Here is a 27888-nt window from a genome sequence, read left to right on the forward strand (position 1 = left end):
TACCTTCCAGCTTTCCTATTCCCTTCCTTTATAAGTGTTAACATAGAGAAAACCTTACTCAGGCCCGCCTTGTGCTTTCCTGACTCAAGTGACAGGGACCATCTTTCCTGCTCCTATCTTACCTATTAAGACCTTTCTCATCCTTTTAGTCTGGTGCAGGCAGGTTTGGAGATGACAGCGGACCAGAGGTTTGAGTTACTAAGGCAAAGAGCTCTCCCCTGTAATATAGAGATCATAATCCTTATATCAGGTAGTCATGTAAACAGCAAATAACATTTGTTGAATTGTTGGCATTTTCCCATTCACATTTGTTGAACCAAAATGCTGTGTTTTGTCCCCACACATTCTAAAATTCACACAAATTGGAGTTTATGTAAAAATTTATTTGACCAAAATGTAGAAAAAGTGATACTATTACATATGATACAGTTGCAAGAATCTAAATGGAAAGTGTGGGTTTTATTCAATTGCACAATTTGCTAGTGTATCTCCTGGGTAGTGTGGCGCTTAATAAATAGGAGTGAGGGGCAGAGGATTCAGATAAGCTATAAGCAGGGTGATTTTTTTAGTCAGAATTGTAAACTTGAGTTGGCCCCCACACTGCTGGGGAATGTGGAATGTTTCAGCTCTGAGATGTTAACGGAGAAAGCAGAAATATAACAAAATATAACACACTTTGTGCAGCCCTGTGTATAAAATACTCCATATCCAGTTTAATCAGGAGTTTCTTGGTCTTTCATTAACTTGGTCCTGAAGAAGGAATTAAAATTCTAGATAAGTAAATCTCCAATTTGCCATTCTCTCGAGTATAGAGATGAAGTTACGCCAATTTTTTAGTTTTTACTTTGCTGTCTGAGAGGGCCATTCTGCCTAATATTTGTTCACAGAAAAACAGTCTTGCTCAATTACTGATGGTTTTGAAAAAGACTGCTTCTCTGAATAGGACTGAATTCTCCAACATTCATTCCTCCTGAGTGGATGGCCTCATATCAGAGCAGATAAGCATGCGTCATTATTGGGATAAGACATCAGCTCCTCAAAAAACTTTAGATTGAAAGAAACATAGAGAAGAGCATATCAAGGATCTACCCAAAACACATTTGGGTAATTATTATGACTCTTTTCTAAGCATTCTCATGCTGACTGCTCAGAGGATGTCTGTTCTGTTCTGCACGGTGGACTGCGGAAAAGAGCTGGGATGATCAGGTTAACTTGTCCATGGTTTATGACTTCCCACAGTAACCCCAACCCTGCCTTTTTGGGTCTGGATGGAAAATCCCCACCCATTTTAATGTGATGATCCCTGGCCTCCTACCACGTGACCAACGGTGGACATTCTCCAACATTTTAAACTGACCTATGACTAGACATCAGAATCTGTGTTTTGAAAGTGTGGGGTTGTCTATTCTCCCAGGAACCAAATGCCCTCAGTCTTAAAAGAGAGTATGTATGCTCAATATGAAATACCCTGCCTACCTTAGGAATAGATGCAATTTAAGGATAAAAATAGAGCTGAAAAAACTGGTGTCATTTTGAAAAACAGGAAGGAACAGATTAACTGGTGCTCAAAGCTTCTCTGATACAAAATATTTGGTCATGTATTCATAATTTGCTTGACATTTCCAGCAAAGCGAAGAGGCAATAACAAAAGAAACTTCTTACAAGAGAAGAGAAAGACACGGCGCTCTGGAGTTTCTGTTGGAACTAGACTCTTCTGTTTTGGTTATATACAGTTTAGTTCGTTTAGTGTCTGATCCAGTGTCTGATGTAAGCCCACGTTCTCTTCTTTGGCCTGGGCAAGTTTTTCTGGTGAAAATTAAGAATGAGGGAAAAAAATTAATAAGCATCTTTATTAAAAGGGGGGGTAGTTTCTAAACTCCATATTGTCAGAGTGAAAGAGCAGAGAAAGTACTTTGCATTTTAATCATAGCAGAACACCATGGACTTCTGGATACTAAATACCAAATCTGGGAGTTAGATACGGTTGGAAAATGAAATACAGGGTACTTGGTTAAATTTGAATTTCATATAAATAAAATTTTTAATGGAAGTGTATTGCAAATGTTGCTTGAAATACACTTATGCTCAAAATTTATTCATTGCCTATCTGAAATGAAAATTTAACTGGGTGCCCTGTATTTTAATATGCTAAATCTGGCAATCCTAGAGTCAGAACACCTGGATTTAAGCCCCATGAAGTAAATGCCATTTAACCTAAGTCATTTAAACTTTCTAGGTCTGTTTCCCCATCTGTCAAATGAGGGTAATACCATTGTGTGGCAGAGGGTTATTATGAGAAACAAATGAGAAATGCTTCAGAACTTATAAAATGCTACACAAACATAAGCTTTTAGTCTGAGATACAGATGAGTTAATACATTTTCTCTCTAGTGCTGGTTAGTCCTTGAACTTATGGAAGGGAAATATAATCCTGTAACCCATCTTTCCTTTGGAGCTTCTGAGAATAGCTGTTTAAATTCCAGGAATAATTGTGTTACTGTTTCTACATGTCCATCTATGTGTCTACAGCAGTCAAACTCCAGGTAAATGCAAAATGACTGAAATTTAAGCCAGACTGCTGCTGCTACTAAGTCGCTTCAGTTGTGTCCAACTCTGTGGTACATTATTAAATGGTTGAGCTGATGAAACAAACGAAAAAACAAACAAACCACCCCTCCCCAAACTAAACAAATCAACAAAACTCTAAGATGCCACCTAGAGCTATGCATGACAGAGCACGAGAGAAAACTGGTTTGCAACGAGGAATGGCTGATAAGGGACTAGGCCAAGACTCATTAAAATACCAGAGGAAAGCAAAATACCTCATAAAATGTGATATGATCAGCTTGGAAACATTCAGAAAGAAAACAACTGCAAAAGATGGCCACCTTTCAACTACACCTACTGAACTTTCATTCGATGTGATCCTTTAAGAAAAAACTAGTGCCTTACGGTCTGGGAGGATTCTGTCAGAGGATAGAGACCTGGGCCCATCGAGTCTGGATTAACACGGTATCTGAGTGCCTACTGCATGCAAACCCATTTCTTCTCAGTTATCTCATTTAATCTGCAAGAACTCAGCTATCACTTTTATTTTTGTAGAAAAGGGCTAGACAGCTTAAATGGCAGAGCTGGGGTGCAAAGCAAGGTATCCCAACTCCAAATCCCAACCTCACTTCACCTTGCCACTTGGATTCCCTGGCCTCTACTTTGTTTTTAGGTCTGAGAGAAAGAGTCCCTTAAAGTATTAATTGCCTTTGACAAGTGTGACAGCAAACCCCGCCCTCCACCCACCCCACCACACTGTCAACAGGTAGTAGGAGATCGACCATAGCCCTAATCTCTGAAGTTCCACCTAGGTGCTTAATTAGGTAGAATGACTGGATAGGCAGGGCTGCAGTTATTTCAAAGGGTGGAGGCTACATATGTCTGGAAAAATCCCAGGAACAAATACGTGAAATGAGCAAACAAAATACACCCACCCCTACACCATTTAATCTTTCCAGGGTCACACTCATGGCAATATGTGAGGGGAGTGGTTTATGCAGAAGTTCAGGGGGGAAGGCAGGAACAGAGGAAAAGTTGGGGGTGGAAGGGTGTGGGTAGTTTAGTAAAGTTGTATTTTGCAGGAATGGACATAAAGAATTGTGACAAAGGTTCCCACCTGAATAAAAAAATTACTGGATGAGGAATAAGTTATGGTGACCAAAAATAAATGATCTACTCAGAGGTTTTCATGCCACTTTCAGGTTCAAGAGGCAATCTAGAAGATGGCTTGGACTTCAAAATGTTAGTGCTTCTGGGACAATTTGAGGCGGTGGTGGTGGTGGGGTACAGGGGAGGACCGGATAGATTATTTGAAATTTGTGGATTCTCTTGGGGAAACTGATGAGCTTTTGGTTGCTAGAGATTTTTAACACCCACATACAAACTTCATGCTGGTGCTGCTGCTGCTGCTAAGTTGCTTCAGTGGTGTCCGACTCTGTGCAACCCCATAGATGGCAGCCCACCAGGCTCCCCCGTCCCTGGGATTCTCCAGGCAAGAACACTGGAGCGGGTTGCCATTTCCTTCTCCAGTGCATGAAAGTGAAAAGTGAAGTCGCTCAGTCATTTCCGACTCTCAGCGACCCCATGGTCTGCAGCCCACCAGGCTCCTCCGTCCATGGGATTGTCCAGGCAAGAGTACTGGAGTGGGGTGCCATTGCCTTCTCTGCACAAACTTCATGAGCCCTCACTAAACCAAAGTTCCTGGTTCTAGTTAACTATGAGGGGAGTTAACTATGAGGAAAGTTGCTTTGGAACTCAAGAATCACCTCAATTCCTTTGTTCAGCTTTCTAGCAGCTTCCATTCCCTTGCCCTGCTATGGGATGCCCTTTAATTCCTTACAGAGTTGTTTTCTAAGGGTAAGGAATAGAGGTGAGCTTCTCTGGTGAGCTGCCTCCCACAACTGGGAGCTGAAGAGGTGCTTCGTGAACAATGAAGACATCGGGAACCCCAGACACCATTCTTCAAGTATAACACAGAAAAAAACAAGAGAAAAGGACCAAGGAGACCAAAATGCCAGTGCCGCTGTTTGAATCTGCAGATGAAGTTCCATCCCAAGGTAGCTTCTTTTTAGAGATAAGCCTGCTGGTTTTTGCATGTTCTGCTGACTCTCTTAAGCTGCTCAAGAGGCTGGATGAGTCTCCATTCAAAACAATTTCTATGTAGGGAAAAACCGCTAGTGGCATGCAGATACAGATAGCTACTACATTTGAGAGCTCAGGCCAAGTTGGCTTTTGTTTTTATGTTGTCAGAAAAGAATCATGTGAGCATAATTTTCTTTTTTGAAACCAGCTCTTCACGTGAACCACTCACTTTCGGTTGAAATCACAGTCAAGGGCCTTAGGCTATGGCTCAAAGGCAGCAAGTGGAGAAAATGAAAATGAGAGGGCATGAAGATGAGGACGGCCTGTCTTTATTTCAGTCACACAGTCACAGGCGCAGCAGCAGAAGGCTTGAAAGATCAAACAAGGAGGCAGGAAACTGGAGCTTCTAGAAGCCCACAGGAGTGGAGGCGCCACAGTGAGAAGGCAGACTTCAGTATTGCTAGGACAGAGGGTGGCACCCCAGCCACCTCCGAGAGAGGTTGTGTCGGTGAAAGCATGGGCCAGCTCCTCGCTGGTAGCTTTGTGTGTGAGTGTCTGAGCGTACAGCTCATCTGGAGCGCAGAGGTCCCCAAGGAGAGAGTTCAGAAGAGGTACAGTGGGTAGAAGGCGAGGGTTGGAATGGAGAGCCACACATTGAGAGGAAGAAAACAACTGAGAGAACAAAGCGCGAACTAGGACAAGGTTGCGTCTCGTGAAACAAACGAGAAAACATAAGACCTAGGGAGTGATTTCTAAGTGGAGTGAAGCTCTGCAGGGGACCAGCCATAATGAAACTTTAGAAAGAGTGGTGACTAGAAATGGTGGGAGCTTCTCCCCACCAATCTCCCATCCCAGGTTATTTGACTTTGCAGTGATGTCATCCAGTCCAAAGGTCATACTTTGGAATGGGGGCATTTTGCCTTATATGGAAACCTCACTTCTCAAACCAAACACTGGGACACACGATCTGAATAACGAGTTCTGTACCCTTTCTGGGTGGGACAGGCAGTTTGGGAGAACTGAAATTCCAGGATTCTGGAATTTCCGGGTGACTCCGCGAAGAGCACAGGGCAGAATTTTTTTTAAAGACGAAACACTTCAAGAAATTCTGGGATACGTGGGCACCAGACTCACAGACTGGAGTCTTTATTCAGGTCTCTACGGTCTCTAAATTTCCATTTTCTCATATTGTGATAAGCTTTGCGCTCTCTGGGAGAGAGTTTCCATAAAACATGCAAGGCATTTAAAAAATGTGAGGCGTCTCAGAAATGAGCAAATTGAAGGAAACTCGAAAGAGCTAAAAAATCAGCCATATTTGGATCTCTGTACTTACATATGGAGTTAATTACGCAGAAATATTTTAGTTCTGGAAAAATGGCAACACTAGCTTGAATCTGATTTTGCACTGTCCCGTCCCAGGGCTCCAGACTTCCAGATGTGACATCACTCTGCTCCCCTGACGTGGATGAAGCCCAAACCAGCCTTTCCAGATTTCCCCTGACTGTGAATGTGTCGTGTAAGGGGGAGGCAGAGAAAACACAATTAGATGGTGATTTCATACCTTCCAGGTCATCAATTGTCTTTTCCAGTTTTGCAACTGTTCTCTCTGCAAATTCGGCACGGGTCTCAGCCTAGGGCAGAAGAAAGGAGTCACCAGGACTGCTTCAAGACCAACCCCAGGAGAATCCTGAGCCAGCTGGGTGGGAATCACACTCACCTCTTTCAGTTTGTCGGACAGAAGTTTAATTTCTTCTTCATATTTGTCCTCCTTTTCAGAATACTGTGGTAGAGATCAAAACACTACTTTTTAAAACGGAGGGAGCAGGAGGAAAGCACAAGAGAATGCACATTCCCTGATGCTTGGAGAAAAGCGCATGCTTGAAGCTATGAACCTGCCTAAGGAGCAAAGTAGAGACAGGCACCTTTCCAGGCAGATGAAATGGGAGGGGATCCCTCTGGGATGCAACTGATCTCAGGATCTGAGCTGACAACTCGAGATACATGTGTGATGAAGACGGAGGCAGATGAGTGCATGGAAACATGCCTCCCAAGGCCCTCCACAGCAGCTGGCCTAGTCTGTGTTTCCAACCCCACTTCCCGCCAGCTTCCCGCCACTTCCTAACCCTCTTCTGAGTACTCTCTGGTCTCCCAGCCCTTGCCTATGTCTGGGCCCCCAGGCATGAAATGTCCCATTCCTCACTGCTGTCTGTCAGAAGCTATGTTTGTCTTTCAAGGCTCAACGCAGGTGAGTATTAGCCAACCTTTATCATCTGCCAGCTGTATGGTTAGCACCAATCCCAGTGTACAGATTAGGAAAGAGTCACGGAAGCTAGCTAATTTGTCAAGGGTCACATGGCTACCACCTGACCAAACCACAGCTCGAACCTGATTCTGGAATATGAGCTCCTGGCCGGCATCATCCTGCTCTATCGTTTTTGTTTCCCCCCTCTAATAATTTTATTTATTTTTGGCTGTGCCGGGTCTTCCTTGCTGTGAGGGCTTTCTCTAGTTGTAGCAAGCGAGGAGGGCTGCTCTCTAGGTACACTGCACAGGCTTCTTACTGCGGTGACTTCTCGTGTTGCAGAGCACAGGCTCTGGGGCGCTCAGGCTTCAGCAGTTGCAGCTCCTGACTCTAGAGCGCAGGCTCAGTAGCTGTGGTGCATAAACGTAGCTGCATGTGCGATCCTCCCAGATCAGGGGTCAAACTCTTGTCTCCCACACTGGCAGGCGGATTCTTTACCACTGAGCCACCAGGGAAGCCTCTATGGTCTTTTCTAAGGTCACCTCCTTGTGACACCTTTCCCAGCTTTCCAGAGTCCTTCTGTGCAAGCCCTACCACACCCTGGTTACTTTGTCAACCCTTCTACTCAACTAGACTACAAGCTCTTCAAGAGCAGAAGATCACCGCAGCATCTCTCCCAGTGACCAGTCTCTGGCATACCCACATTTATTCACCAACTATCCCAGCAGGAAATACCCGCCAGGCACCATGCTGGGACTAATGACACAGCTCTAAACGAGACCAACAGAGTCCCGGTCTCTACAATCTAGTGAGGAGGCATGCAATTAATTATAATAAATGTGATCAACCCTCATGATAGGGAAAGAAGTAGGTAGGGCTATGCAGCTGAGAAATATCTAACCTAGATGAGCAATCTGGGAGGGGTGAACAGGGGGTTGCCAAGCAGAGAGAAAAGGGAGCAGCCACTCCAGGCTGACTGGACAGAAGGTTCAAAGAAAGCACTGGAAGTGACCAACATGGAATGTCTGTGAAACTGAAGTTCAGTGCAACTGGAGGGGAGTAGGAGGAGGGAGAGTGAGGAAGAGCTGAGAAAGGGGAACTCAACAGCAGGGGTTGGGAGGGGAGGGAAGGAAGGTCACGGAAGGGTCTGTGCGTTCTCTCTAACATAATGACTAATGCTGTCTCCTGTAATGACTGCTTTGGGTACTGTTTCAGCAGCAACAACAAAAAAGCCCAATTCCACCTGTGATTGCTGCTCAACCTTCTAAAAAGTATTTCTGGAGGAACCTGGGGATTCGGTTGAGAGAGAGGCTCTGTATTTATATGATGAGGCTCAGAATTCCCTAATATGAGCCTGACCAGGTCCCAATCTCAGATTCTAAATGCATCTTCAGGGGACTTCCCTGGTGGTCCAGAGGTTAAGACGCCTCACTTCCACTACAGGGAGTATAGGTTTGATCCCTGGTCGGGAAACCAAGATCCCACATGCTGCCTTGTATGGCCAGAATAAATAAATAGATAAAGAAGTCCACCTTCGTAGGAGGTTGAGATAAAAGCTGGCATTAAGACCCTATGAAAGAGGAAAATCTAGCCATCGGACACCCTTTTCTATAGGAGAAAAAAACCTGGCTGCTAGGTACCATAGCTACTGTTAGCAAATACAGGTCAGATCCTCGATACGCTGGCATGCTCCTGCGTTCCTAGGGGGAAGAAAAAAGTCCAGCAAATCACCCTCCAGCTCAAGCCAACCACCAACCTTTTCAGATGCAGCCTCTAGTGACTTCAGGTTGTTAGTGACATTCTTGAGTTCTTCTTCAAGGTCACCACATTTTCTGCCCAAAGACAAAAGAGGATTTTTGGTGTCTTATCTTTTTGTACAAACTGCAGTCTCCTAAAAGAAGTTTTCAAAAGGAGGAATCCGCACTGCCAGGGGCCCCCAGAAGGAATGTGGGGAAAAATGTTAATGGCTTTCTCTGAGACACAGTGCTGTGTACTTGTCAAAACCCCATCGTGCCAGGCAAAGGCACGGCAGGCCGAGGAGTATTTGGGAGGTTTGTAAAGCTCTTGGGACTTGGGCTCCTGCCAAGTCTGAGGCAACAGGGACTTGTGAAATCCACGATTGATGAGGCTGACTCCGGAAGGTGTTTAAGAATGAGACGCAGTGCAGGAGGCTGGGAGAAGGCAATCAGAGTTTACACCGGACACGCCAGGAGGCAGGCCTGGAACGGATTTTGGAAACCAGATCTCTCTCAGCACTTCGGGAATGCTCTGGGGAGCTTCATTCCTCACCCGAGTCTGAGGGGAGAGGCTTTTGGGGTTTCGTGGTGGCGGTGAGGGAGGGGAGCTTGTGGGGACTCTGGTCAAGCTTCTCACCTTTCCTCGCCACCAAGAATGTGTCCTAGCCAAACAATGACATCAAGAACAAGGCATTTAGACACAGACACGGCAGCCTGCCCTCAGTGTTACCTTAAGAAGGCACAGCCTCCTAAGGATTCCTCTCTGGGAAAACGGGACTTCTGGGCTTCTCGGCTACTGCCCGACACACAAAGGCATTCCCAATACCTCTGTGGCAAGAGTCAACACGTGGGCAGGCCTTCCCAGGGTGGTGAGAACAAACAGTTGCCTGTCACTCTTTGTCAGCCAGGGAAGCAAAGAGGAGGGACTGACGGATGAGTCCCAGACACCCATCCACTTGACCAGAGGCCCTGGTCGGTATCAATTCCCAACATAATTTACTCCCTCCCAGCTCCCCTCCCAACCTCCATCCACCATGTCCAGAGCTGAGCTGGGCACCACCCAACCCCGCTCTGCCACTCACAGTTCGGACACCTCGGCACGCTCCTCTGCCCTCTCTAGCTCACCCTCCAGGATGACCAACTTACGAGCTACCTGCAGAAACAGGAAGGACCCATTAAGACACCCCCAAGACCCACATCTAATAGGATACCCCAGCCCCACCCGGTGCCAACAGCAAGGCCATGTCCAGCAACCTTGGGGCTTTCTGCTGTTGCTCCAAGTCTAATTTCCAAACCTAAATTCTCTCCCGTGGGCCCCAGGAAGGGGAAGGAAGAGACGGGGCTGTGGGGGCAGGCAGAAGGAGCAACTGAGCTTTCGTGGTCTGAAGACCCACAGCCGGGGACCGCAATTCCCCTTTTTAGCCTAACGCCCAGCTGGAGGACAAAAAAAAAGGGATCTGATCACTTCATTTCCCCTTTAAGTCTAAGTCCCCACTTGTCTGAGCGTCACAGAATTTCCCAGGACTTCTGGCATTGTGGAAGATACGGTTTCCTAGCCAAGTGGCTGTCTTCGGAAAAAAACAGATGTGGATGCAGAAGGACAGCTGAGCTGACCAAGAGCTTCCTTTAGGCGGCCCCAGGGTTTTCCCTATCACAGGTCCATTTCCTCCCCACTTCTGCTACTGCCATTCACCAGCCCCACTCCCCGCCACTCACCTCCTCGTATTTGCGGTCAGCCTCCTCAGCGATGTGCTTGGCCTCTTTAAGCTGCATCTCCTGAATCTCCATCTTCTCCTCATCTTTCATGGCGCGGTTTTCTATCACCTTCATCCCTCTGTGAGGAGCAGAACTCATCATTGCCTCCAAACACACATCACCACCTCACTGCACACCTCCAGGCATCTGCTCATCTAAACACTTCACTGACACCTACCAAGAACCACACTCCAAAGAGGAGACCAGAGCTGCTCACACTCACATGCATCTTTGCAGGATGCCAGGCACCATTTTTTAAATGTCACAACCTCCATCCCTAGAAATAGTCACAGTACCCCCATTCTACAGAGGAAGAAACTGAGGCATAGAGGAGCTAGGTAACTTGTTCAAGGTTACACAGCCAGTAAGAGGCAGAGCTGGGATTCAAACCCTGGTGATGTGGCTCCGGAGTCCACACTCCTATAGTCTCTCACTAACTAGTAACAAGGGGGACTCATACGCCAAGTTACCAGGATCTGATGAAAGTCTGGGCTGGCCTGGCTGTGGGAATGATGAATTCTGCTGCATTGGGGTGGGAAGTGGGGTAGGGAGGGTGTGTTTGTATGTCACAAGGGGCTTCCCAGAAGAGAGTCCACAAGTGAACAAGGAGAGGAAAGGTATTCTTCACTGAGAGAGAGCTAGACAAGAAAGCCCCAGAGAATGGGTAAAGAACATGTGGTACACACATACAATGGAATATTACTCAGCCTTTAAAAAGAATGAAATAATGCCATTTGCAGCAAGATGGATGGACCTAGTGGTTGGCATATTCAGTGAAGTAAGTCAGACAGACGTGAAAATCGCTCAGTCGTGTCTGACTCTTTGTAACCCCATAGACTATACAGTCCATGGGATTCTCTAGGCCAGAATACTGGAGTGGGTAGCCTTTCCCTTCTCCAGGGGATCTTCCCAACCCAGGGATCAAACCCAGGTATCCCACATTGCAGGTGGATTCTTTACCACCTGAGTTACAAGGGAAGCCCAAGTCAGACAGAAAAGGAGAAATATTGTATGACACTCCTTATATGTGGAATCTAAAAAGAAGTGATACAAATGAACTTATAAAACAGAAAGAGACTCACAGACTTATAAGACAAACTTATGTTGCTGGGGGGGGAAGGGATAGTTTGGGAGTCTGGGATGGACATACACACACCACTAGATTTTAAATGGATAACGAACAAGGACCTTTTGTATAGCACAGGGAACTCTGCTCAATGTTATGTGGTAGCCTGGAAGGGAGCAGGGTTTGGGGGAAAATGGATTCATGTATATGTAGGGCTGAGTCCCTTGGCTCTCCACCTGAAACTACACAACATTGTTAATTGCTATACCCCAATACAAAATAAAAAGTTCAAAAAAAGAGAAAGCCCCAGAGGAATCAAAGAATATGGCAGGGAAGTCAGGGTGGTTGCACCACAGGCCGCTTGAATGACAGGCTAAGGGTTTTGCACCGAGGGAACAGGGAACCACAGGAAGGTTTCAAAAAAAGTGTGAATGGAAAGCAGAATGGTGGCTGGGACTTCAGCGGGAAGAGCAGGTAAGAGGCAGATATCCACAAAGTGATGGGTGAGGAAGGCCTGAGCTGAAGTGGATACGTCCACTGCGGGAAGGACAGTGTCCTGGGAACAGCTGGAAGTGCCCTACAACTTCTGACCACGAGATGGAGCTCACCGTGGTCCACACTGTGTGGAGTGGACATGGTAAACTCAGATATCTCCAAAGAAGAGGCCAACGAGTATAATGTATCAGTGTGTGTCGGGCCTGCCCACAGCAGAGGACCATCATTATACTTCTAATAAACACTTCCATTCGGACTGTCACTGCCCTTCTCAGCTAACTATCAAAACACTCTCCAGGCCCGTACTGGGCTTTCCAGGTGGCACAGTGGTAAAGAATCTGCTTCCAATGCAGGAGGCACAAGAGACTTGGGTTCGATCCCTGGCTTGGGAAGATCCCCTAGTGTAGGAAACGGCAATGTACTCCAGTATTCTTGCCTGAAAAATTCTGTGGACAGAGGAGCCTGGTGGGTTACACAGTCCATGGGGTCACAAAGAGTCGGACACAACTGAGCATGCGTGTCTGTACCAGGCCCTGAGATCAGCAAGCTTGGAAAATCCTCTGCAGTCAAGGAGCGATCAAAGGGACTAGCTCAAGGCCCCATCGGAGAAGGCAATGGCACCCCACTCCAGTGTTCTTGCCTGGAGAATCCCAGGGACGGGGAGCCTGGTGGGCTGCTGTCTATGGGGTCGCACAGAGTTGGACATGACTGAAGCGACTTTGCAGCAGCAGGAGCAGCAAGGCCCCATAGTAAATGGCAGCGGAAGGACTTAAATCTAGATTCTTCAGCTCCCAAGTATAGAATTCTTTCCACCAAAACAGTAGTCTCTAACAAGGGTGCCATCAAAGGCTACTGGTAACATGACACCAACAAGCAAGGGGCCTTTTGACTTGGGGAGGTGCGAGAGGTGACTGAGACACCTGGCCCGGCCGGTCTGACGGTGAACAAGGGGAGCACCTAGCTGAGGCCCCGGGCACAGCCGTGAACAACTTGTGACTGCATCCTTCATACTCCCAGGCGGCTGCCCTGAGCTCCCGCCCTCTCACTCTATGAAGTGGCTGAAGCAGAGCCGCGCTGTGACCTGCGCCCTCCCTAAGGGCCATTCCACTGTACGGCAAAGAAACTTCCCGCTTAGGCAACTCAGAAAGTCAGTCTCCAAGATTCTCCAGTTGGTTTAGCCCCTCTTTAGTTCTGTAAGGGTGTGACAGAGCCATCAGGAATGGATCCATGGGAGAAGTTTATACCAGAGAACTATGGTGCTCAAGTGCCAAGTTGCTTCAGTCGGGGCCGACTCTTTGCGACCCCATGGACTGTAGCCCGCCAGGCTCCTCCGCCCATGGGATTCTCCAGGCAAGAATCCTGGAGTGGGTTGCCATGCTCTCCTCCAGGGGATCTTCCCGACCCAGGGATCGAATCTGCATCAGTTGCACTGGGAGGTGGGTTCTAGCGCCACCTGGGAAACTTGAAAACCATGGTGGATGAGTCCAGTGAGATTTCTGGTGTGATGCTGTGGCAGATATGTGAGGACCACCGGCCCAGCCTGCACCACCACCACACAAGGAACCCACTGACCATCACTCAGAGATGGCCACTTCTGTGAGTTACACAATCTGCCCATAGTCCTCCAGAGCCCGCACCAAGGTGTTCTGCTTGAGAGGACACAGCACCCTGCTGGAGGCAGCAGGAGGATGCCCCGGAGGTAAGAAGTGCTATCAGTTGCAAATACATTAATCGGAGTGGTTTGTGCATGTCCCGGACACAGAGTTGTCTAGTGACCCAAGGCCTGAAGCACTGCTAATAATCATTCATGCAGACAGCCCATTCCCAGTTTTCATCCCCCGTCTTCTCATATCACCCTGGAAACCGATGTCTTGAGAATGCTGACAACCAGATGCACAGTGACTTTCAGAGAGAACAGGAGACACAGCGCTCTGCAGATGGACTGCCGACGACAGTCACAGCTACAGCCTTATATCTGCCCCTTTTTTGCCTTCCTCTGTCTGGTGGTAGTTTTCCTTCACAACTGCCACGTCAAATGCCTCCACACATAGCATGATGGTTTACAAGGTTTTGTTGCCCATTTATATGTATGTGTACACACTGTGAACTTCCTGATGTTCAAGCTGGTTTTAGAAAAGGCAGAGGAACCAGAGATCAAATTGCCAACATCCGCTGGATCATGGAAAAAGCAAGAGAGTTACAGAAAAACACCTATTTCTGCTTTATTGACTATGCCAAAGCCTTTGACTGTATGGATCACAATAAACTGTGGAAAACTGTGAAAGAGATGGGAATACCAGACCACCTGAGCTGCCCCTTGAGAAATTTGTATGCAGGTCAGGAAGCAACAGTTAGAACTGGACATGGAACAACAGACTGGTTCCAAATAGGAAAAGGAGTACGTCAAGGCTGTATATTGTCACCCTGGTTATTTAACTTCTATGCAGAGTACATCATGAGAAACACTGGACTGGAAGAAACACAAGCTGGAATCAAGATTGCAGGGAGAAATCTCAATCACCTCAGATATGCAGATGACACCACCCTTATGGCAGAAAGTGAAGAGGAACTAAAAAGCCTCTTGATGAAAGTGAAAGTGGAGAGTGAAAAAGTTGGCTTAAAGCTCAACATTCAGAAAACAAAGATCATGGCATCTGGTCCCACCACTTCATGGGAAATAGATGGGGAAACAGCAGAAACAGTGTCAGACTTTATTTTTCTGGGCTCCAAAATCACTACAGATGGTGACTGCAGCCATGAAATTAAAAGACGCTTTCTCCTTGGAAGGAAAGTTATGACCAACCTAGATAGCATATTCAAAAGCAGAGACATTACTTTGCCAACAAAGGTATGTCTAGTCAAGGCTATGGTTTTTCCTGTGGTCATGTATGGATGTGAGAGTTGGACTGTGAAAAAGGCTGAGTGCCAAAGAATTGATGCTTTTGAACTGTGGTGTTGGAGAAGACTCTTGAGAGTCCCTTGGACTGCAAGGAGATCCAACCAGTCCATTCTGATGGAGATCAGCCCTGGGATTTCTTTGGAAGGACTGATGCTAAAGCTGAAACTCCAGTCCTTTGGCCACCTCATGCGAAGAGTTGACTCATTGGAAAAGACTCTGATGCTGGGAGGGATTGGGGGCAGGAGGAGAAGGGGACGACAGAGGATGAGATGGCTGGATGGCATCACTAACTCAATGGACATGAGTCTGAGTGAACTCCGGGAGTTGCTGATGGACAGGGAGGCCTGGCGTGCTGCGATTCATGGGGTCGCAAGAGTCGGACACGACTGAGCGACTGATCTGATCTGTACACATGTGTGTCCTTGGGATCTCACTGACTCTCACCCCAGCTCCGGGAGGTTGGCAATATGGCAGGACCCCAACTTCCCAGAAGTAAACGCTCTTGCCACCGGGTTCAAAGCGTCCTTACCTCTCACTCTCATCTGCAGCCTTTTCTGCCTCCTCCAGCTTCTGCAGGGCTGTGGCCAGTCGTTCCTGAGCCCTGTCCAACTCCTCCTCAACGAGCTGGATGCGCCGATTGAGAGCTGCCACATCACCTTCGGCCTAGGGAGGTCAGAGGTGGAACCAGGTTAAGAAGGAAAAAGGTCAGCCAGCCTTCCACTCACACAGTGCCCTTTTCTCCAGCTAAAACGCTTCCCCCACCAAAGCCCACCCAGGAATCCAGGCGGTAAGGAATTCGGACTGTCTCTTCTGGACAATGTGAATTTTCCATATGATCTTTTCCGCCAAATGTCAGTGAACACTCCCACAACAGGACAGGCTGTCAAGTCATTACGGGCTTCCCTGGTGTGGCACTAGTAAAGAATCCACCTGCCAGTGCAGGAGATGCAAGAGACGTGGGTTCAATCCTGGGTCAGGAAGATCCCCTGGAGGAGGAAATGGCCACCTGCTCCAGTCTTCTTGCCTGGAGAATCCCCATGGACAGAGGAGCCTGGCAGACTACAGTCCATGGGGTTGCAAAGAGTTGAACACGAGTGAGCACAACACTCAAGTCAATACAGGACAGAGAGAGAAGTAAGCTGTTATCTTCCAAGAGGATGGTGCTGGCCTCTCCATGGGACTTCTAGAGAGCAAGGCCACCAATCAACCGGCTCATTCTGTCATATAAGGTCTGCTCCTGGCCACCTGAATGGTAAGACAAATGCAGGACTCTGGACGCCTCAGTTATATGCTGACCATACAGTTGGGGCAGTGGGGGATGGGGGTGCTGAGTGGGGGCAGCCCAACTGGAACTCCATCCTTAATCAAGGCAGCCTGAGAGATGTTGGGACAAAATGATACAAGAAAGCAAAGAAAATGTGGTTAACAGGCACCAAGAGGTGGCGGAAAGGTTTTACTGGCTTTTCACCTACAAGGAAGGTAATAGATACATTGGCATGCATAAGAGCAACAATTCAAGGATCAAAACGTACTGGTCAGAATCCTTGCTCCGCAAGCGTTCAGCCATGTGGCACGGAGCAGGCAGCCTCCCTGCTTGCTTTGAGCCTATCCCAAGACCTGTTTCCTTCATACCTTTCTGGGGACTGTAATGCAAGGGTGTGGCATTGCAGCTGGCATGTGGGAAGTCCCACAAAGGGCAGCTCTTGCTGCCATGATTTCTCCCCCATTTAATCCTCGTGGATCTCACCCATTTTGCAGTTGGGAAAACTGAGAGATGCAGGAGAAGTCAAACAGTCTTTTTCAGTGTCTCAGAGCTGGCAGGGAACAGTTTCTTGAGCCCTAGACCAGGGTTCTTCCCTTGCCAAATCTACACTCTTGAGTCCTGTGGGGGCTTTGAGGCCTCACAGGAATATTGAGAACTGGTTAAAACGGGGCCCAACCGACAGGAGAAGTATAAAGTCACCCTGGCTTCTTCAGAACAAGACAAAGAATCTCTGAACGGGGGAGGGCTGTAAAAAATTAGTGGAGTAACAGAATGAGGCCAGAGTTGCTGAAAAAACACAGACTCAGGAAACTTTTCTCAGCTCCACTATCCTAATTGCGGAAGGAGAGGAAATTCCCCCAGGTGTTTCTGAACACAGCTTCCTCCGGAACACCAGTTTGGAGAATCCATTTAAACCACTGATGAGCTATTTTAAGAAATGTCACCCACTCCTTCCAAAGAGTGGGTGCTTTTTATTCTTAAAATTAGACGAATCTTCACTCCTTCAGCAACTGGGGCAGGAATGGACTCCTCCCCTCAAGTTTTTTTAGTACACTCACAAAATTGTGTAACCAACACTACCATCTAATTCCAAAAGTTTTGTCACCCCAAAAAGAAACCTCACACCCATCAGTAGTCAAGGCACTGATTTTTCAGATCACGCGGCGGTGCCTGATTCATGAGTAGGTTTTGTTTTTAAAAGAGCCCCTCCTTTTATGGAGGATTCTGAATCCTGACAACCATGCTTTTGGCACATTTTCAACTATCTGGAACGGAAATAGTTCTGAGATACATTCTTCTATGTACAGATATACATATATATGTATTCTTGAAAAACTGCTAGTCACTGCTAGTCATTTTGGGCTCCACCCCTTCCTGCAATCAAAGCTTCTACACGCTACAAAGGATTTTCCTTATAAGGTAAAAGAGGCTTGCTAGATACATGTGGCAAAGCAACAGGAAGATGTCGGTTAATCACACAAAAATCTAAACCAGCTGTCGGGAGGCAGACCCAGAAGTCTGCCACACGCCGGCTCTTGGCTTTCTCTACAAGAGACTGAAAAAGGCCTCCCCTCCCCCCTGGGCTTCATTCCTTCTGCCCAGGAACCTTAAGGCTTTCTCCCCTTTTCCTGAGCAAGAGCAGCACGCTTTGAAAAGTGAACTTTTTAAGTTTTAAGAAGTTCGAAACTTTTCCAAAAACATCTTTCCTCCCAACTGGATGGTCCCACTCCTGAGTCTTGGCTCCAAGCTAAGGGCCATTTTTAAGCAGGAGTAATTGTCCTCCAGCGAGATGGCTTGGGATGAGATCAGAGGGAGGGTTATGCCGGTTACGTGTGTGAAAGAGGCCAAACCAGCTACTGTTGGGAGGCTTACACCAGGTTTCTGAGGGCTCTTCACGCCAAGGCGGCCCTTGCAGGATTAAAGGCTTTGACTCCAGCCAGCACGGAAACAAGTCTTTGGGGGAGTGGGGGGCGGTTCTTACCCAGATCTGTCCATCCCCACAGCAGTGCCCTCTGCTTGCGCATCTTTTCCACTTCTGGGGTCCCCACCCTGAGTCTCAACACTCCAGCTTTCTGAGACCCTGGGCCCCCACATTCTTCCCCCAACTTTCTGAGTCTTTGCAGTCTTTTGTCCCAGCAAACTCTTACTTATTCTAAGACTGCTCAGCCTCCATACTGAAGCCTATCCCACTGGCTGGTTCTTCCTGTCATGCTCCCAGTTAACAAAACACAAACCCCCGCGACCCGCCATGGTAATCAGCCTTATCTGTCTGACTCCCCTTGCCCCCACTAGGCTGTGAGCCCCTCTACGGGGAGAATGCGGGGAGAAAAGCGCAGGAATAGAGCATCTAGTAGGTGCCAGGCAGAGAGGTTTTCCTCCACAGTCCCTTCCAGCAATCCTACCGGGGGGAGGGCATTTTTGTCACCCCGACTTTGGAAACACGCTCCTCCTAGGAGTCAAGTACTAAGTGGGATGGGATGGGATTGGAATACAGATCTCTTTCCAGTCCCAGAGGTGGCCACGACCAGTCCCGTCCCAAGGGGTCATCAAGGGACAGAGAAAGGGCGGTGACCCCCCCGCCCCATTCAGCCCCAGGCTTGGCATTTTGCAGCGGCCGCACACAAAACGACCGTGGGTCTAGGGGTCCGAGCTAACATTCCAAGGGGCTTCGCGAGCCAGGCAGGGTCCCGCGGCCCTCGTTCACGCAGGGGACCAGCTGGGGAGGGAAAGGCCGGCGGCTCTGGAACTGAACTTCCGCCCCCCGCCTGGAGCAGACACGTCGCCGCCGCGCCCCTGGGAACAGCTGAGAAAGTTCGGCAGGAACCGGGAAGCCCTGGAGGTGGCGAGAAAGTGCGGCGCCCGCACCCCCACCCCCTCTTCCAGTATCGGCCGGTCCAACCCCAGACAATGGAAGCTCAACGTTTTCACTCTCACTTCCCGCTCCTAGGTGGAGCCGCAGCTCCCCGCCCTCTCCCGCCCAGACCCGGGCGCCGGCGGCGGCGAGTCGGAAGGCAGCAGGGTGCCCCCTACCTCCACTCCCCACTCCTGGATCGCGCACCCTCGCCTTACCCCCCCACCCCTCCCTATCTCTTCCATTTCCCGCTCCACCAGCCCCGCCCGACCCGGATGCGGCGCCCCCTCCCCCCGTCCCAGGCCAGGGAAGGAGAATGGCGGTGGAGGATGGGGTCTCTGCAGCCGGTCCGCGATCCGGAGCGCTGGGGCCCGAGGGTTTGAACGTGGGATCAGGAGAGGGCGACAGCGGATGGCGGGCGGGGAGCGCGAGAAGCGGGTGGCATCGGGAAAAGGGAAGAAAGGAGGGTGACGGCGGGGCCGGGGGTGCGGGAGCCCGGGCGCGCGGGGCCCGGGCGCGGGCTCTCACTTTCTCGCGCCTCTCGCGCTCGCCGTCCAGCTCGCGCTGCAGGCCCTGCGCGCGGTCCTCCGCCTCATCTGCTTGCTGCTGCAGGGCCTGGATCTTGCGTTTCACCGCCTCCAGGGAGTTGAGGCCAGCCATGGCGCGGAGGCGCACGCAGCGGGCGGCGGGCAGCGGCGGGCGCTCGGTTCGACTCGGCTCCGGCAAGAGCTGCAGCAGCCGCGCCCCGGCCCCCGAGCCTTTGCCTGCACCGGGGCCGCCCCCGCCTCTCCCCGCCCCCGGCCCGGCCGCCGTCGGGGCGATGAGGTCACCCGGCCGGGCAGCCGACGTCAGCACCGCTGGGGGAGGGCCTGACGTCGGCACCGCTGGCCGCAGCTGCTGGAAAGTGCCCCTTTTCGGGACTTATTTGGAGAAAGCGCCGGGAGGCACCGCCTTCTACTCTTCCTCCTCCTCTTCCTCGAGCGCTTCCCGCCCGCCCGGCCCCCGGGCTCCTGCCCGGCCCGGCCCGGCCCGGCCGCGGGCGCCCCAGTTACTGGGCACGTACGTCGGAGGCTTTCTTCTCTGTCAGCTCCAGCTTCTCCTGCGCGTCTTTCAGGTTCTCGGAATATTTGTCCAGCTCATCCTCCGTCTCCTTAAGCTTCTTCTGGAGGTGGGTTACTTCCTCCTCCACCTGGGGACAGATAGGGGGACGCATCAGCCTGGGGGACCCCGTCCTCGCGGTGCAGACGCGCCCCCCACACTCCCAAGAATCCAAGTTTCCTGATCTGTGAAACAGGGAGAAAACTGTTCTGCCCCACTCACTAAATGCAACACTCATACCTATTAACATGGCTTTCACATCCTTCCCTTGTCCTGGGACCAGCTGTGTTTTTTTTGGGGGGTCCCCCAGTACTCTTGCAGAATCTATCACAACTTTTGAGAAACAAGTCCCACCACGTTTTCTAGAAACTCGGGTTCAATTTTGCAGCCTCCCCGGTGGAGTCTCATACTCTGGCCTGGACCATCCCCCTACCCTCAACCTTCCCAACATTGGCAGCCAGACCCTACCTCTGGTGAGAACCTGCCATGGCTCCCTATTGCCCAAAAGAGTGAAAAAATGAAAGTGTTAGCCACTCAGTCGTGTTTCACTCTTTGTGACCCCATGAACTGTATAGCCCACCAGGCTCCTCTGTCCATGGAATTCTCCAGGCAAGAATACTGGAATGGGTTGCCATTCCCTTGTCTAGGGGATCTTCCTGATCCAAGGAGCCAACCTGGAACCTGCCATGGTTCCCTATTGCCCAAGAGAGTGGTTCTCACAAAATACCCTGAAGGTTTGAAAGGCTCAACCCCTGCCCCCGTCCCCGACTCCTGGGACTTTGTGAAGCTTACTGGAAGAGAGCTACTCCTTAGAGATCACTTTCTTGGAAGTGATCTTGGTAAGGGCTTTTCAGTTCTTACAGTCTGGCTTGTGTTTAATAAAAATGTCCCCAATACTCCCCAAATTTTCAGTCCTTTTCATTTATCCAGAGAGTCTTGCCCCCTCCTGGCACCCCCAGTTTAAGAAGTCCGATGGAATACGAAGACCCCTTAACCTTTCCATCACCCCCCACTACACCAGTCAAGGGCCAACTCAGAAAGCTTCTCTGTCACCCTCCTTCCCTCTGCGCCTCCCCCTCCTGCCCCTAACTTTGGGCTGGGGTGCTCAGTCCCGCTCAAGTTTTGATCTGACTTTATGTCTCAGGTGGTTTGACCCCTGGTCCTATTCATGCTGCCAAGGTGAGCACACAGCCCTCATGGGCCCTGCATCCTCCTCCTGCTTCCTCCTGATGGCAGGAAGCCCAGAGAGGTGGAGTGACTATCGCTGGGTCATACAGCACTGGATTTGAACCCACATCTGAACAAGCCCTCCTAACCGACCTACTTTTCTGCAGCCCCCCGTGGCTTGCTCCTGTTCAGTCCTGAGACAACGTGCAAAATGTGCCAGGAGCTGTGTGTGTTGTGTATGTGTTTCACGTATGCGTGTGTGCACACATGCAGATTCTTAAAAGGGCTGCTATTCCAGCCTCCCATTCCCAGGACTTCTGAGTGTCTTACTGATGAGCTGAGGAATGGAAAAGGGGTGAGGGATCCGAGGAGGAGGAGGGTGGCTGCAGCTTCTGCCTACAACAGGGTTCACCGGCCCTGACCTTGACATCTAGGCAAGGAGCCCGGAAGGCTCCAAATCCCCATTGTCTGACCCTGTCCCCCTTTCTGGCCTCTGTCGTCATCTGCAAAATGGAAGCCTTGACCTGGTGGTCTCCCAGCACCCTGGCAGCTGCTTTTGAACTTCTGCTTTCATGGAGAAAATGAGCCAGTTTCCTTAAAGAAACAGGTCAGCCTGACCCAACACCCACCTGACTTCCTTCCAGCCCTGTACAGTACAACCTTCCCTAGGTGCTAGGATGCATTGGAGAAGGAAATGGCAACCCACTCCAGTACTCTTGCCTGGAGAATCCCAGGGACGGCAGAGCCTGGTGGGCTGCCATCTACGGGGTCGCACAGAGTCGGACACGACTGAAGTGACTTAGCAGCAGGACTTCCCCTGACAGTCCAGCGGTTCAGACTCTGTGTTTCCACTACAGGGTACGGGTTCGATCCCTGGTCAGGGAACTAAGGTCCTGCCTGTGGTAGCCAAAAAAAATTTTTTTCTATAGCAGCATTTCCTTGGTGCTGTGTGCCCAGGCACAATGCTGTTTTAACATGAAAGACTGAGGGCAAATTCTGTAGCATCGGCTCATTTGGCGGGTGTCAAGATTGTTTTTGATGACTTTTTCTGGACAATAAAGGGTGGGGACTGTGGTAAGGTGGGCAGGGGGCTATGAAGCACTTAGAATGTGCCAGTGTCACAAAAGGGGAAAGTGAAAGTGAAGTCGCTCAGTCGTGTCTGACTCTTTGCGACCCCGTGGACTGTGGCCCACCAGGCTCCTGCGTCCGTGGGATTCTCCAGGCAGGAGTACTGGAGTGGGTTGCCATTTCCTTCTCCAGGAGATCTTCCCAACCCAGGGATCGAACCCAGGTCTCCTGCATTGCAGGCAGACACTTTACCATCTGAGCCACCAGGGAAGCTCAAAAGAGTAAACAGTCCCTAAATGAAAATGGGACCTGCCTGAGGCCCTTCAGAGAGGGCATTTGAACCCTTGTCAGACTGACTTCAAAGCTGGTTTGCTTGACCGCTAGGCTAGGCTGTGTGCATGGCCCAGCAAGCCCTCCTCCTATTGACCTCCCCACCCAGGTCCCTCCCCTGGGTGGTCTGCACTGTTGTACTGGGCCCCTAGTCCCTGTCACACCCTCTGGCCCCACCTTGACCCCTGGGGCAAGGGTATGCCTCTGTGTTTGGCTCTGTGTCCCTTAGGGATTTCCCCGAAGGCTTAGCTGGTAAAGAATCCACCGGCAGTCCAGGAGACCCAGGAGATGTGGGTTCAATCCCTGGGTTGGGAAAATCCCCTGGAGATAAAGAATCCACCTGCAGTCCAGGAGACCCAGGAGATGTGGGTTCAATCCCTGGGTTGGGAAAACCCCCTGGAGGAGGAAATTCTCCAGTATTCTTGCCTGGAGAATCCCCTGGATATAGAAACCTGGAGAAGGAAATGGCAACCCACTGCAGTGTTCTTGTCTGGAGAATCCCAGGGACGGGGGAGCATGGTGAGCTGCCGTCTATGGGGTCGCAGAGAGTCGGACACGACTGAAGTGACTTAGCAGCAGCAGCTGAGAAACCCGGCGGCTACGTTCAAATGGTTCAAAAAGTTCAAACGGTTGCAAAGAGTCGGATTCTACAGAGTGACTAAGCACAGCACACCCCCTGGGGCTGGAGCGCTTAGTGAAACAGGCTTACGTCACTCTAGGCTCCAGTATCGCCCAGCACAGAACTGGGCTCGATGTTCACCATGGAATCCCGGGGGAAGTTTGCAGAATGGAACCAGGTCTGAAAAAATAAGTAAAGCTGACACGGGTCGGGTTCCTGTCCCTCTGAATTGCACACACACAAAGCACTTAGGATGTGTGGTGTCTTGCTGGGGAGGCTGAGGCTCGCACTGGCTCTCCAAGGTCTCCCTCAAGTCACTTCCTTCTTGGAGCCTCAGTTTCTCTGCCTGTAAAATGGCCAGGAAGGTCGTGGACAGCAGACCTTAGTCCTTGCAAATGGGGCCTTTGGGCTGGGCAGAGGCAGGATGTGAGGTCAAAGGCCAGTTTGGGGCGGATGTCACTGCCCTGTGAGGGGCGTGGGCAGGAAGCAGGCCAGGGAGGCCCAGCCCATTCCCATACTGTGCAGAGAGGGCTTGGAATGGGGGCTTTGCTGCAGGATCCCTGAATGTCAGGCTGGCCCAAGACCCATGCTCTCTGGTCTCCTGAAGCATAAGGCACTCTGAATAAGCTTAGCCTTTCATGATCTCCTGCCTTTGTTCCCAGGCAGAATGGGCTATCTGCTCTATAGGGCTCAGGCTTCTGCTTTGCACCTCTGGAATCCTACATACCCTCTATCAGAAGGCATCATTTGCCCCCATTTCTCAGATGAGAACACTGAAGGAGCTCAGTGAGAGAGCAGCAGCAATGTTCCCTAGTTACAGAGTTAGATGATTTGGCCTGGATGTAAGCACAAGTCCGTGGGGTAGCAAAGAGTTGGACATGACTGAGCACACATGCATGCACCACCCTCGTAGGCAGCTTTGGGCAAAAAAAAAAAAAAAAAAAAAGAACAGAATGAAAATCCAGTTGGAGATCAGAGACCCTATCCCTGCCCCCTTGGCCATGCAGCTGGTGGGATTCTTTGAGGAGCCTTCCCTTTTGGGACTTGTGTCTGCCCTGGGGCTCCCCTTGTAGTTCAGTGGTAAAAAAATTCTCCTGCGATTCAGGTGATTCAGGTTTGATCCCTGGGTTGGGAAGATCCCCTGGAGAAGGAAATGACAACCCACTCCAGTATTCTTGCCTGGGAAATCCCATGGACAGAGGAGCCTGGCGGTCTATAGTCCATGGAGTCACAAAAGAGTCATACAAGACTAAGCAATTGAACAACTGCTTTGGTAGAATACGCTATATCAGTCACTCACACCTTAGTGCGAATTAGAGCCATTAAATTGCTTTTATCTGAATCCCTGGCTAAAGCCCTCATGCTGACTGCTTAGTTGCTCAGTAGTGTCCAACTCTTTGCAACCCCTTGGAATGTAGCCCACCAGGCTCCTCTGTCCATGGGGATTCTCCAAGCAAGAATACTGGAATGGGTTGCCATGCCCTGCCTCAAAGCCCTCAGGGTAAGTGCTAAATGATGGATGGAGGCCGCAGCTCAGGGCCAGCACAGGATGGGCGTTTGTGTTTGCCAGGGAGGGAGGAGGGTTTGTGGCAGGGAGCACTGGGGGTGGGGTTGTCCTGTGCGGATATGTTACAGCGCATTTACGGTAGCTCTGGGACACTGGGGGATGGGGAGGCCCAAAGGGGAAGTAGGGTGGGGTAGGAAAGAATCCTGAGTTTATGGAGCGCTTACACTGTGCCGGGTACCATGCCAAGGGCTCCACCTGCCTAGTCACCTCTAGTCCTCCCACGGTGGTAAGGGAAGCAACACTGTCACTTCCTCATTTCACACATGTAGCCACAGAGGCACAGAGATGTGAAGCTGGCTTCCCTGGTGACCCAGTGGTAAAGAATCTGCCTGCGATGCAGGAGACCTGGGTTCAAGCCCTGGGTTGGGAAGACCCTGTGGAGGAGGGCATGGCAACCCACTCCAGTGTTCTTGCCTGGAGAATCCCATGGACAGAGGAGCCCGTCGGGCTACAGTCCACAGGGTCACAAAGTCAGACACGACTGAGGTGACTTAGCAAGCAGCAAGCATGCCCAATGCCTGAACGGTGAACCCGGCCAATCTGAGCTCAGAGCCTGCACTTTTACCTGTTGAGCTGGCCTGGCGCCCAGGATGGGCAGGGCTGGGCACTTGGTGTCACCATCCTGGGCGTCTCCTGGGGCTTATCAGAGACCCTGAAGCTCCCCAGGGCTTGGCAGTTGACCCCAGGTGGGGCAGGCTACTGTGGGAGGGATCAAGACCCCCTTCCCTCCTCTTATTGGCTGCTTTGACCACCCAGACCCAGACAACTGACTCATGTTCTCTGCCCCAAGTCAAGGTCTTGGGACTATCCAGCCTAGCCCCCTTCCATTGGCTCTCTGATGGATCCCTGTTGTCCGGGCCCCCTGGGAATCTTATCCCCAAAGCTCTGAATCCAGGGCCTCTGCCTGCCAGAGGCACCCCCACCTTCCCCTGCCAGGCTCGCAGCAAGGGCACCCTCAGAGACACATTGAGATTCTCAGGTTCACCCTCAAATCTCTACCCACCCCAGTCCCCAAACGCTCATCAGCTGCCATTGCAGCCGGTCACAGCAGCCCCACCACACACCCCATACTCTCGGCCACACTTCCCGATCTGTCACCCACACTCACACACAGATACCCCAACAGAAACACAATCATGCAATAGGTGCACACCTACCCTGACAAACACACATGCACCCATGCCAGCCCAAATGCAGTCACCTCAACACACACACACTCACCCTGACACACACAATTTCAATATCATGTCAACATGTGTACAAGAACACACAGCTAGTCTCTTCCCCTAAAACCCAGGGCAATACCACCATCAATACACACTCAGACTCACAAACACATCCATACTGTCAACAGCTACACACTCAGGCCTTCCTCGGCACACATATTCTCAGTCACCTTCAGGTCTCCACAGAGCCAGAACACACACAACACACGTTGACACACAGATGCTCAGACACACACAAATACCTTCCACATACACACAGCAGCCCTAAACCACCCCTTCTAACACACCCCGCATGGTGAGCCCCTCACCCCAACACACCTCCTCAGACTCTCGTCTTTGCACACACACACACAAGCAGTCCACACAAATGCCCCTCCCTTTCTTACGCACTTTCCCACTCTCTCTCTCTCACTCACTTTGCTTCCACTGGCCTTGCTGGAAGTGGGTCCAGTCGGCCCCCTCTCTCCCAGCCCAGGGACCCCTCCAGGGAAGACAATAGTCCCCTTACTCTCTCTCAGCCAGAGCATCACCCCCTGTCTCAGCCCTGGTCTCCCAAGTCCTAAGGTTTCCTGAGATTCCCACCCTCCGCCCCAGAACTTCACCAGCTCAGAGAGGGTGCTGGGCAGCCTGGCGCGGCCCAGCGGAGCTACATCACCTGCTTGCACTTCTCCTCGGCAGCTTTCTTATCCGACTCCGCCTGCTCGGCCCGGTCGATGGCATTCTCCTTGTCCAGCTTCAGCATCTGCATCTTCTTCTTGATGGCCTCCATGGCTGGGTGGTGGGGGGCAGTGGGCACAGAGGGGGCTGCGGCGGCTGTGGGGTCAAGTGAGCAGCCAGGGCGGCGGAGAGGCCCTTATAGGCTCCCGGGGTGCGCCGCCCTGCTGCGGGGTGAGTCTTGGAGGAGGCCCAAATGCAGGCCGCCTGGGCCAGCCGCCACTTGCTTGCTTGCTCAGGAGGACTTGGCCGGCTCATCGGCCTCCCTGCAGCCCTCGCCTTATTTGGGCCTAGGATTTTCTCAAAGGGAAAAAAAAAAAAAGCCAGACCCATTTCCATTTTTAACCTGGTGATACAGCTCCCGCATGGGCAAGTGGGCACAGCGCTGGCCCAGGAGGATGAGGTTGGCCTGCATACCGGCCTCAGTTTCCCCATCTGTGGTTGGGTGGGCTGAAGAGGGCTGGTGGGTGGGTGAGAGGAGGAGTGAGGTGGGCAGAGGTGGCTCCTGTTCTTCCTTCTCCCCCCTCCTTCTGGGTCCCTCCAGGTACTGGGGATCAGGGCTGCACCCCTGGGGGCTTCCCTGGATAACTCCCACCTCTGTGACCAGTCTGTCTCCTTATCTTTATCTTCTGCCTTCCTTTCGGTGACTGTCTCTTGTATCTCTCTCCATTTCTCTGTCTCTTCTGCCTTTGTGTCTCTCTCCATCTCTTTTTTTTGTCTCTGTGTCCTGTCTCTCTCTGTCTCTCTGACTCTTTGTATCTTTTTCCATTTTCCTCTTCCTGTCTCCCCATCTCTTTGGGTCTTTCCCCCTTTGGACTTTCTCTGTATCTCTTTGTCTCTCTCCCCACCTCTGTTTCTTCCTCTATGTCTCTGTCTCTCTCTGTCATTTCACCTGCCCCTGTGGATCTGGCTCACCAGGGCTAGATGGACTTGGGCTGTCTTTCTCTAGGAATCTCTGGGAGGCCAAGGCAGGCCCAGACCAGACTCTGAACGCCTTCCTTAACTCTCACCCTCTCCCTCCCCTGCTCAGAATGTGGCCACGGCTCTCCAGCACTGGTAGGAACAGGAAGTGGCTTACCTCCTCAGCTTTTCACTCAAGACTCCTGCCCACTCCCACCCCTAGCTCTCCTCCCACTCAACTCAGCTCCTCCACTGCTTCCCA

General features: G+C 50.7%; 2 protein-coding genes across 3 annotated transcripts in view; both read right to left on the reverse strand.

Annotated features, from left to right (window-relative positions):
* The window catches only part of FAM32A (family with sequence similarity 32 member A), a 271335-nt gene that overhangs the window by 68008 nt on the left and 175439 nt on the right, over positions 1-27888 (reverse strand). The gene's annotated exons all lie outside the window — the stretch shown is intronic.
* TPM4 (tropomyosin 4) lies at positions 363-26816 on the reverse strand. Of its 2 annotated transcripts, XM_055542128.1 has the most exons (9): positions 26668-26816; positions 20001-20126; positions 15352-15485; positions 10324-10441; positions 9690-9760; positions 8628-8703; positions 6347-6409; positions 6191-6260; positions 363-1806 (listed from the first exon to the last, which is right to left on the reverse strand). In XM_055542128.1, exons 1-9 carry the CDS (start codon positions 26779-26781, stop codon positions 1724-1726), a joined length of 855 nt encoding a protein of 284 aa, XP_055398103.1. In that variant the 5' UTR covers positions 26782-26816; the 3' UTR covers positions 363-1723. The 2 variants fall into 2 exon arrangements, with proteins under 2 accessions (XP_055398103.1, XP_055398114.1); XM_055542139.1 differs by lacking the exons at positions 20001-20126; positions 26668-26816 and adding an exon at positions 19466-19734.

Source organism: Bubalus kerabau, chromosome 1 (genome assembly GCF_029407905.1).
Source record: "Bubalus kerabau isolate K-KA32 ecotype Philippines breed swamp buffalo chromosome 1, PCC_UOA_SB_1v2, whole genome shotgun sequence".
NCBI classification, from domain to species: Eukaryota; Metazoa; Chordata; class Mammalia; order Artiodactyla; family Bovidae; genus Bubalus; species Bubalus kerabau.

Coding starts and splice junctions, on each gene's coding strand:
- TPM4 (XM_055542128.1), bottom strand. CDS start 26,781: ATGGAGGCCATCAAGAAGAAGATGCAGATGCTGAAGCTGGACAAGGAG. Junction 10,442..15,351: donor GCTGCAGATGAGAGTGAGAG/GTAAGGACGCTT, acceptor TGCTCCTCACAG/AGGGATGAAGGTGATAGAAA. Junction 6,410..8,627: donor TAGAGGCTGCATCTGAAAAG/GTTGGTGGTTGG, acceptor TCTCTACCACAG/TATTCTGAAAAGGAGGACAA.